Here is an 11,209-nt window from a genome sequence, read left to right on the forward strand (position 1 = left end):
TTTTGGGGGGCGGGGTTTGGTGAAGAAGTGGACTCTGTTCTGTGAATGCTTTTTTTCATCATTCGGTTGTGATAAAAAAAAAATTCCCTGCGGTTGTTTGTGCGGTCTATATAAAGTTCGGAAGATGTTCAGTGGGCACTGCATCGAAGCAACGATTTTTAAGAGCGAGACGAAATGTTAATGCAGAACCTCAAAGAGGGTGAGTTTTTTGTTTGTCAATTTATTAGATATGAAAGCTAAAATACTGCAGCTTTATTGTGATGTTTAAAAGATGGAATCCTAACCGTCTTGTTGCTTCTTTTTTTTTTTTTTTCCTCCAGGCGTCCTCTCCGCCATTCTTCTTCTCCTGACAGCGTCGGGGCAGGCGGCACAAACCACAGCAAATCCCACACAGCTTGAAAACAGTAACTATCCATTCCTCTCCGTTCCATTTCATTTGTTGGACAACCACACTAATAATCAATGTTGAGCACATATCTGACAGCTGCCTCAACTTAACTTAGATCACGACAACAGTAAACCATGTTAAACGAATACCTCCTCTGACAGTACGGCTCAAAACTTGAGCATTTTTATTACAGCTTTTGTATCCCGTTAATTTGTCAATGTGCACCTAATGTTCTCCGAATGTATTTCAATGCCAGTAAATATTCACGAATTGGAACTGGCAGAGGAGATGCAGAAGTAGTGGAAGGTTCTTTGCCAGTCCTTACTGAATTTTTTTTTCTTCTCATGATTGGTGAAGAGAAAAGATGCCATTTGGCGAAGTTCATTTTTCTGATTCCTGATCTTATTTGTCGCACTTATTTTTCACATATTTATTTATTCTTTTTCATCAAATGGTGTTCACACACCAAAGGAATTTGGGAAAAATGTAATTGAACGTTTTAGAAATAACACAGAATGCATTTGACAAAGATTGAATTCTCATTTTAGTGGTATTCATTTCAAAACGTTTATACACGCAGATCTCTCCTATTTATTTATGATGATCCATGATCGTTAACTGTCGTACATAGACTGTTCTGCTGAGATCCAAAACAATAACTGTATCAATCATTGACTTGCCTTGTGTATGAAAAGCGCTATATCAACTTGCTTTGCCTTTTGATGGAGAGAGAGAGAGAGTCACAATATTGTGTATTAACAACTCTCACAATGATGCAGTGCAGTCATATGCCACTATCAACTACAAGCGTTACAACAACGTATCCAAATGTTGAATTAATCCTAAAATCGCACTGTGTCCACTGTCCAGTCATGTGAGTACACTGTGAGTACAAATGAACAAAATATCAATTCCGAGATCGGGATGATATACGGCGCACAACTGTCTTCATAAGCACAAAGAAAATGCTGTTTGTTTGTTCTTTTAATGTTTTTGCTTGCCAACTGAGCTAAAATTCTATTATAATTTAATCCTAGGACCTCTCAGCCCAATTCTGTGACATTGATGTAAGAGCCGTGTACTAATTACGCTGCGTCATTTATAGGCAGCTTAACGGACATGTATGATGGCTAAGGATATTTGCTCCGTGCAGGCAGCATGGAGAACCCTCTACTTTTAAGATCCCCCAGGCCGTGTGGAAGCCAAGACCAGTACTTCTGTCTAAACGGCGGCACTTGCATCTACCCCCAAGATACCACCAAACCCTTTTGCATGTGAGCGATCAAACACGCACTTGAAGGAACACGTCCGACTCGCCTTCATGTCGGTTCGTGTTCTCTCGCTCGCTCGCTCACTCTCTCTCCCGGAATGCGCTTACCTATTCTCCCTGTGTAGTTGCACATCTGACTTCAGCGGGAATCGCTGCCACTATGACCGCGAGGTGGACTCCATGTTCTCTCAAAGTCACATATCTGCGGAGCACCTCATCTCCCTCAGCTGCGGGGCGGCCATCCTCTTCTTCATTCTGCTCTTCATCACTTACTGCGTCGCCCGCAGGAGGTGAGTGACTTTGTGACTTCATGCATTGATTCTATCAATGGGCACCTTAATGATTCTATGATTCATACATGGACGGTGGTTAGCACTTCGGCCTCACAAGTTCTGAGGTTGGCGGTTCAAACTCTTCCAAGCATTCACATTCATGCTTATAAAGTGGAAGTCCACCCAAACATTTTTTTAAAGAATATGTTCTATGCAAGCTTACAAGTTGAAACAAGGCATTCTGATAAATATTACGTTTGTGGAATGAGAGTTAGTCCACCCGTTTTTAGCCATCTCAGGGGGCGGCCATTTTGTCACTTCTGTCGACTGAAAATGACCTCACAAATGCTCGGGGCTCAGGTAACGACTAATCACAACTGACCTGTTTTCTGAAGCTGAGCCGTGATTGGTCGTAACCTGAGCCCTGAGTAGTTGCGATGTCATCTTCAGTCGACAGAAGTGACAAAATGGCCGCCCCCTCAGATGGCTAAAAAGGGGTGGATTAACTCTTATTCCACAAACTCTGTGTTGTGTGTTGTGTCCTCTGTGTTTTTTTTTATGCTGTTGTTTGTTCACTACCTATTTTTGAAACATAATACTTGTTTGTTTTCAGGTGCATGAAATCAGAAAAACAAGTGGAATCTACACCATGCGAGATGACAGTGTGACATCCCCCCCGACATGGTCTTCAACCGTCTTCATCTCTGCCACATTTTAGCATACAAGACAGACTTAAGAAACAAGCATTTCTTTTCATTTGCACAAAGAGACCACCTGTAATGTTTTCTACCAATCAAGAGTTACAAAACACTGTGCAATTATCCTTTAGAGTACATGAAAAATGTGAGTATTTATTGTTATAACTTATTTTATGTTCAATTTATTTAAAATTTTCTAATAAATTAATGGCATTTTAAATGTGTCTCTTTTTCTTTCAACAGCCTCCTATCATTATTAGTCTTACATTGCTCAGTTTAAATGAGTTGACCAACTGTGATGTGATTTTTTTTTCAATTTCTCTGTGAAAATGAAGTTTCGCAATATATTCCCGATAGTTTTCCCAATTGTAGATTTTAGCCTCTATGCCACAGAAAGTACTGATTACAAATTAGGTTTTCTAACAAGTGTGTTGTAGTGTGCTTGTTTATGATGAGTAATGTATAAATCAACAAATATGACCTAAAATCATTCACAACAATATTGCCAATATTACATTGAATGTATGAATTTCGTCACAAATTGAAGGAGAAAATGTGATGCATTATGAAAAAGATCATAAATGGGACCCTAAAGTTTCTCAGCAACTAAAGCTCTAAAACCATTTTGTTAGGTACCTTATGACAGGCGTTTGAAAACATGTACAATTTTCAAAAGACAGACAAATGGAAAACCATCTTCATTAACATGTTTTTGCATTATTTTATTATTTTATTTTAATATTGGAAATGGCAGAATTTGCTCACCAAAGAACCTCTTGAATGGAATTACTTTGTATCATACAGGCGCACCTCAATAAATTTGAATATCTTAGAAACATTTATTTCAGTAGTTTCATTATAAAAGTGAAACTCGTACGGACTATAATTCAACGGGAAAAAAGCACTTTTCAGAAGGCCAATTCTCACCTAATTTCTATATCAGAAATAATTTTTGATTGTTTCTCATGCTATATTTGAATTTCTTGAGATTGTGAATATTTTGGTTTTTGTAAGTAGTTATCATCAAACAGCCATCATCATTTCGGGGCCCAAGACAAACCCAGTCGTGGGGCCCACCACATCCATCTACTGCAAAGATTTTTTATATTAATATTCATCAACAACCAAGAATGTGAATTTGAGAAATGTAGATATCCTGAGTGAGGTAAAGTCCAAATCCTTCTTGGCTATTATTATTCTAAACGGAATCACCTCAAGCTTTTACTATTGAAATGAAATATATTGAAATGTTACAAAAAAAATGTTAACTTGCCCTAAAACATTTCTTTAGGATTAATCATCCATTCATTAACGTCAGCAAGGTTGATAATACATTTCAAGATCTGGATTTCCTAATTTGTTACAGGATATTCTGGCCTGGGTCTAAAACTGACATTAAACATACTAAGTGTACATGGGAAATGAACCCTACAAAGGTTATTATTGTCGTATCTCAGTATGAGGTCTCTGACAATTACAGTCAAAAGTGAGCATTTCTACCTTTGTGACATAAAAATTATAATATAGCGTGAGTTTCTGTGGAATGTATGGCTGGTGGGTGGACTTTTTTTTAAACGCTAATTACGTTGCTGCATCGCAAAAACAAGAATGAATGGTGATGACGAGGATAATGATGCCTTCAGGGCCTGTCTCTAAGTGTGGGATCTTTTTGTTTCTTGTCTCCAAGTGAATGACAGCCTGTCTTTCGACCGCACCCACTCGGGCACATGAACTCACCTCATCTCACCGTTAAGTTAGTTGGTTAGCGACACCCACCACAACACAACACAACACTGAAAACTCGTCCAAGGCATTTTGCACATTTTAGCAGAGTTGAACTTCCGCGCGTCATCGTCCCAAATGGCAAAAGTGTCAGCTCTCCTCTCAATTTTCGGTAAGTCTGAGTTTCTTGCTGCTTTTGGGAGACGTTTTGCTAGACTTGACTGCTTTAAATGTGATGCCAAATCGTGCACATCAATAATGAGAATGCCAAATGTAACATTAGAACAAACCGCATAAACCTTTAAAGTATTTTGATTTCATTCATCCTGTAGGCCATTTAATGTTTAATGTAGTACTGGTAAAGTGTTAAACGCTTTCATTCCTCAAACAAATTTTAATTTGGCGTTTCTTCACTGCGATACCTCAACTAAGCACATAATGATGGATTTTAGCAGCTTAAGTCCAAATCTACTTATGTTAGAATTCATGTGACTGAGAATGTTACAATTGTAAGTAAGCGTATAAATAATTACAATTTGGAGGATCAGGTATGATTACTGAAGTGACCCAGGTTTTAAATAATTTAAAAGATCTTAAATTTGAGGCACTTCAGCATTTACTTGCTTCGACATATGAGTTAATACAATTTTTTTTTTTTTTGCTGTTTCTATGCCTTTACAATATACACAAAACTTTGTGAGCTTTTATTTTAGTTCAATGATAAAAGTGAAATTATGTACATATCAATTCAACACAAACGAAAGTACTTATTGCATGTCCAATTAATTCCTCCCTATTTTCTGTATTAAAAATATTTTTCATTCACATAAGAAGATATGGAATCAAATTTCTTGTGGTTGTGAATTTGAGTTTTCACTGGCTGTCAAAAAATATATATATATTAAAAAAAGGAAATATATCAGTTTGTGCATTAAATGTCAAACTGTTTGAATTGAACTACCAAAATAAGTCAGGTTTTTCATCCCATTGTAAAGAATTCAGACATGGCTGTGTCAGCTCAAAGGAGCAATAATGAAAGTTAACTAAGGAAAACAACATAGCTCAACTGATAAAACGTGGCAACAGCTGCTCCTTCAAAAATCTTTGTCATTCTTTATTATTTTGCACTCATTTAAAAGGCAAGCAAAGAGGAAAACAGCGAATAATAGAATGTGAACTCTCTGCAATTACACTGTAAAGTTCCCGTAATTCCTTAATTTGTGTTTAGTTATCATTGTTACATCACTACAAACATTAATAGTCATAATAGTCACCGTTGACCTCCATCAGTCTTATACTGATGCATAAAAGGCCCAATAAGCAATTCTGTGGGGTCATGACACAATTACAGAGCTAGTATGGAACGTGTGCCGCTCAAACGAATGACCTCCTTTTCACTTGGGTTGCTTTATCTTGAGCTTTACTTCCAGTTGCTTCAGCCTCAATGTCACTTTTTTCTCAACGTCAAGTCTCTTTTTACCTTCATAAAGAAATAATCTACTTCTCCAACAAACTGGTAACTAATACTTGTTTGATCACTTCTTTTCTGCTTCCGGATGTGTGATGTGAGCAATCTGGATGACGTCCGCCTTTGCACACCCCCTTGACAGTCTCCCGAGTGGTATTCTTAACAAATGAAGCCACATCAATTCCATCGTTCAAGCAGTTGGCAAACTTCATAGAATAGCAACCCCAATATTCCTGCTCATAACTTTATTTTTTGATTTCGGATGAAACCACAATTGTTACAACTCCCTCTTGCTAGTTGGAAAACTAAAAAGGCAGTGAACAAGTGGGGTCCGAATCTTTAAAGACCCTGTAAAATGAATTGAGATATTTGTTTTAAAGACATTATACGTTAGATAATATACTTGCGGACAACTTGGAAAGACTAAGAATGATGTAGCGTTAAACTGTTTTTCACATTTCACTTTTCTAGATTTTTGGGGGGCGTGGCTAAAGCGGCGCCTAGTGACGCACTTGAGCTTCTGGTATGAGTCGGCCCTCACCTACTATATAAGAACTTGAGCGCCTTTGTTCGCATCTGTGGTGATTTGACAATCGTAAGTTACTTAGTTATTATTACTAAAGACCACAGGTGTCAAACTCAAGGCCCGGGGGCCAGAACTGGCCCGCGATATCCTTTTATGTGGCCGCAAAGGCAAATCATATGGGTGGACTTCATGTTTCTTTCAAATTGTCCTCACTTTTAACAACACTGAGATATAAGATTTTGCAAGAAATGTTTTCAACCCTTCAAAATCCTTTAAAATAGTTGACCAAACAGTTTTTACTTGTCTTTGATTTCAAAAATTAGTTATCAGTCATTTTGTTGTGTATATATGATAATATAAGGCAATTATACATTTATATGGCTTCAAGTTATAACAGCCCTCCAAGAAAAACAGAAACTACGATGTAGCCCGCAACAAAAATGAGTTTGACACCCCTGCTATAGACCCAAACCTGTTAGCTTGAGAGCTGGCTAATGGCAAGCACCTCTCATCGCAATTTGGATTTTAATCCGGCGTGAGACTGACAGTTTTCGGCTGTTTTCCGGTGTCTATTTTATTTAGTGTTTTGTGTTGATTTATTGCTTTCACTTGTTTTGTTGTGGCTATTTTGTTGTTGTATGTAAAGTGCTATGTTACAGCTGTAGCTGTTGGGAAATGTGCTATATTAATTAAATTGCATTGTATTGTATTGTATTTCAAGAGGTAAAAGCGGCTGCGTCATATGAGTCACTAGCTAAAGTAAAACCAGAATGATCTGGTTTTTCTGGCATTGGTTAATATCTTTTGGTTGCACAAATGAGTCTCCAGCATTGTCGTCAAACAAGTAAAAACATGAAGAGAAGGCAAGGGATTTGCGGAGCAGCAAAGGATTTGTGGAGCAGCAAAAAAAGAAAGGAGGAGTCCTCAGTGGAAATCATCGATGCAGTCTCTTTTTTCTCTTTTTTTCCATATTTGCCCGTTTGTTTGTTTGTTTGTTTTTTAATACTAATTGTGTTAATTGACCTTAGTAAGTAAGCCATTTAGTGAATGTCATTGCATGCTTGAAATCAGTTGTAATTTACTCACTTCATCACTAAAGGGCGCTAAAACACATACATTGTTACTGGATTGACATCCAACAGGAAGAAGAACTACAGGTACTGTAGTAGCGTTACATGCAGTTGTACATGGTATTTATGGTAGGATCAATAATAGTAGTATAAGTGGTTCGGAGTAATAGCAGTAGTGGTAGTAGTAACAGTTAAAAAAAAGTAGAAAAGAGTGATATAGAACAGACATAAAGAGAAAAGTGTAAATGGCGGTAGTAATAATTATAGTATTGTGGTGGTAGTAGTGGTAGTATACAGGTAAATATTAGTCACTGATGGTGTCGGGGTACATTTGCTTGACGTCAGTGCAGGCAGCATGGGTTCCGTTCCCACTATGTGACTGTATGAATGTGCAAATCTGCTTTTCATATATATATACTCTACTGTATTACATAACATGTACTGATAAAATTCTATACATATTTTGTGTTCAACAGGTGTCATGCTGTTGTGGCCTTTTGTCCTGACAAAGAGCGTCTCATCCATACTGTACACTACGCATGCTGACTCCTCCATGTCTGCAGGTACACTGGCTAGACGGATAGATAGATAGATAGATAGATAGATAGATAGATAGATAGATAGATAGATAGATAGATAGATAGATAGATAGATAGATAGATAGATAGATAGATAGATATGGATGTAAAAGTCTACACACCCCTGTTTAAATGGCAGTTTTTTTTTATTTGAAAAAATGACACAGAAATAAATCTTTTCAAAACCTCTTCTATTGTGAATGTGACCTAGAACAAGAGCTGGGCACTTTACCCTTTTTTTGCCAGTCCGTACTCCTTCCGCGACCTGGGTACACTTCCATCCTCCCCCCGTCCTCATCCCTTTAAAGAGCTTCCGTCCGTGCATTCCGCCGATTGTGTGCCCTGCGATTGGCTGGCAACCAATTCAGGGTGTCCCCCGCCTACTGCCCGAAGACAGCTGGGATAGGCTCCAGCACGCCCCGCGACCCTTGTGAGGATAAGCGGTATAGATAATGGATGGATGGATTACTTTAAAAAGTGAAAATGTGGAACAAAACCCAATAGTATTGTGTTATTATGCAATCTTAAATATTCTCGTGATGTTCCCTGTCTTGCTCCAGTCCGCGTCGTCGTCCTCATCATCATCCTCATCATCATCATCGTCACACCACAACGGTGGTTGCCAGCAGCTAAAAGTCCATCCATCCATTATCTATACCGCTTATACCGCTTATCCTCACAAGGGTCGCCCTTTTTAAAGTAATTATTGCAAAATAAGGCAATTTTATTTTAGGAGGAGAACGAACGTCTTCCACTTCCGGGTCGTAGCTTTTAGTGGGGGTTTTTTCCCTCGTCAGTGAAATGGGCGTCCACTAGAGGGTAGACTATGCCTGTGAGAACAATACTGCATTCAGGGAAAGCACATGAATAAGAGCTCTCCAGTGTTGTGCAGGCTTAGCAAGGCAGTCTCGCTTTTTAAAAGAACCCAACACAACACGTCAGCCGGGACTTGACCCAGTTAGGGACGATTAGAGGGATGGACGAAAACCTACCCACGTCCTTGCTTAGTCCGTCGTTTTTAAAAGAGTTCTCGTCCGACGGACGGACCTATATATAACCTATACAATTAAATTGAAGAAAAAAAACATAAAGCTTTTAGAGAGGAGAAGTACATTTAAGTGCTTCTGATTAATCCCAAATAAATCCAGCTGCTCTTCTAGGCTTTTCCTAAATACATACTTTGAGTACAGTTTTAAGGATTTTGTATGATGCTGCTTCCACTTCAGGCCATAGAGAAGAGCGCTTCCATGTGGTGAAACGCTCCACACAGAATTGTGACCCCTCTTATGGCAACTATTGCATGAATGGAGGTCAGTGCATGCTGCTGGTGGATGTCAACGAGCAACATTGCAAGTAAGTGTGTACATACAATATATCTCGTGTGCGTGTGTTTGTGTGTAATTTTCTTGTAATAAATTATGTATGATATGAATCCACTCGACAGGTGTCACAGTGGTTTCTACGGCCTTCGCTGTAGCAACGTTGAGCTGGTGTTCAAGCCAATAGGAGAGGAGCAGATCATCTTCATCATATTCTGTGTGACTCTGCTCACCATGGGCCTGGCTGGAGCTCTCTACTGCTGCTGCAAGTGGGTAGTGTACTCACTAGGATAATCATGCAATCTTGTTAGTGAACTCTGGAATAGCTAGTGTCCTCATAATGATCCGTTTCAAGAATAGTCATAAGTCCTTCTTTGTTCAAATGGTCTCTTATTAAACGGTGATTATTATACATGACACATTTTAAAATTGTGGTTGTTTTTCATATACAGTGTTATTATAAGTACAATATTATTTATTTCGTATTGTGCTACACATAACATAATAATGAAACAATTTCTTACTGAAATAACAGTAATTTAAGATTTTCTTATTTTATACAGATTTTATACATTTGATTTGATATGCACATTTTTCACACAGCATTGGGAAACTACATTTGAAAATATTGTTGGCCTACCAACAGAGTGTCAAATTTGAGTTTTTTTAGAAGACATAGAAAAACACATTGTTTAACAAGCATATTGTTGTTGTTTTGTTAAATTGTTGTTAAACAGTCAGTGAAAAACAATTATGCTATTAAGCCAACATGCAAGCAGATTTTTTTCATCCTTATTGGGAAACAAAATTTCCAAATACGGTTAGTCCAGTAGCATCGAAGCCTATAGTCATAGTACTGGGGGAAACAGTTTTTAGCAAGCTTGTTGGTATTTTATTGATTTGGCAACAGTAAGTTTAAAATGACTTGGGCAGTTATGCTATTAAGCTAACAATAGGACAAAATGTTTTCAATTTCAATCTTCCTAGAGATATTACAATGTATTTATGTATTCATTATTGTACTGTATTACTCTTCATCTTTGTGGGGGAATTTACATCTTACTATGATGTGCAATCTTCTCCATTTATTACACAAATTTCCAATTCAATTCTACATGACTTAAAAAAAGTGTTGTAATTTTACTAATGTTGCATTTTAGAAAAACGTTTTCATTACTGTCATGGCCTGACTGACTGAGAAAACTCACATCCTTCTGTTGCCTTATAGTGAGGCATCTGTTGACTTATGTTTCGAAATATGGTTCGTTTGGCCAAATTATCGCGTTTGAAATGTTCCTGAGCAAAACACATTACTTTCAGTAATTGTTGTGTGTTTGTGTTGCAGGTATAAGAAGAGCAAATGTAATCCCCAACAGAAGCGACAAGGCTACAAAGGAGTGCAGACAATGTAGCGTGTCCACGCTGGAAATGACTACCCGAACCCTTTTTTTTACCTTTATTTTATTTTTTCTAAACAAATGTGTACGTCTTTAATTTAAATCTTGCACTTTAGCTTTTGGCATGGTGTAGCTTGTATTTATTTATACCTTGTCCGTTTTCTAACCCCGAAAAATCACAATGTGTTTAGTCAGAAAGGATGTTGATAATTTATTATTATAAAGTTGTTATTGTGTACACTGGAAGTTCTGCCACAAACCAATAAAACAGTGCATCTTACAGTGGTTTGTTTTTATAAATGTAATGTGTTTTACCTTTCCCTTTCGCCACACATAATTCAACTCTCTTACAGTGAGGCGTCCAGTTTTAACTTAAGGTAGACACAGAGTAGTATGATTTTCAAATGTATTCCGAGCTTTGGTCAAAATACCACAATGGTCAAGAATTACAGCGGTGTCGTGACTTACAAGTTTAATTTGTTTCATGAGCACATATGTAAC

The 11,209-nt window shown here is 37.7% G+C and overlaps 2 protein-coding genes across 4 annotated transcripts; both read left to right on the top strand.

Moving 5' to 3' along the window:
* Positions 1–52: 52 nt before the first annotated feature.
* On the top strand, positions 53–2,848 carry epgn (epithelial mitogen homolog (mouse)). Of its 2 annotated transcripts, none has more exons than XM_086031375.1 (5): positions 53–199; positions 321–404; positions 1,524–1,662; positions 1,784–1,948; positions 2,544–2,848. In XM_086031375.1, exons 1-5 carry the CDS (start codon positions 175–177, stop codon positions 2,596–2,598), a joined length of 468 nt encoding a protein of 155 aa, XP_085887501.1. In that variant the 5' UTR covers positions 53–174; the 3' UTR covers positions 2,599–2,848. The 2 variants fall into 2 exon arrangements, with proteins under 2 accessions (XP_085887501.1, XP_085887502.1); XM_086031376.1 differs by having other exon boundaries at positions 1,542–1,662.
* Positions 2,849–4,337: 1,489 nt separating this feature from the next.
* On the top strand, positions 4,338–10,988 carry LOC147147412 (proepiregulin-like). Of its 2 annotated transcripts, XM_086032125.1 has the most exons (6): positions 5,914–5,971; positions 7,487–7,501; positions 7,891–7,977; positions 9,219–9,345; positions 9,437–9,580; positions 10,657–10,988. In XM_086032125.1, exons 1-6 carry the CDS (start codon positions 5,929–5,931, stop codon positions 10,721–10,723), a joined length of 483 nt encoding a protein of 160 aa, XP_085888251.1. In that variant the 5' UTR covers positions 5,914–5,928; the 3' UTR covers positions 10,724–10,988. The 2 variants fall into 2 exon arrangements, with proteins under 2 accessions (XP_085888252.1, XP_085888251.1); XM_086032126.1 differs by lacking the exons at positions 5,914–5,971; positions 7,487–7,501 and adding an exon at positions 4,338–4,522.
* Positions 10,989–11,209: the final 221 nt, after the last annotated feature.

This window comes from Filicampus tigris, chromosome 5, assembly GCF_054856515.1.
Source record: "Filicampus tigris isolate MCC_2025a chromosome 5, RoL_Ftig_1.0, whole genome shotgun sequence".
In the NCBI taxonomy this organism is placed as follows: domain Eukaryota; kingdom Metazoa; phylum Chordata; class Actinopteri; order Syngnathiformes; family Syngnathidae; genus Filicampus; species Filicampus tigris.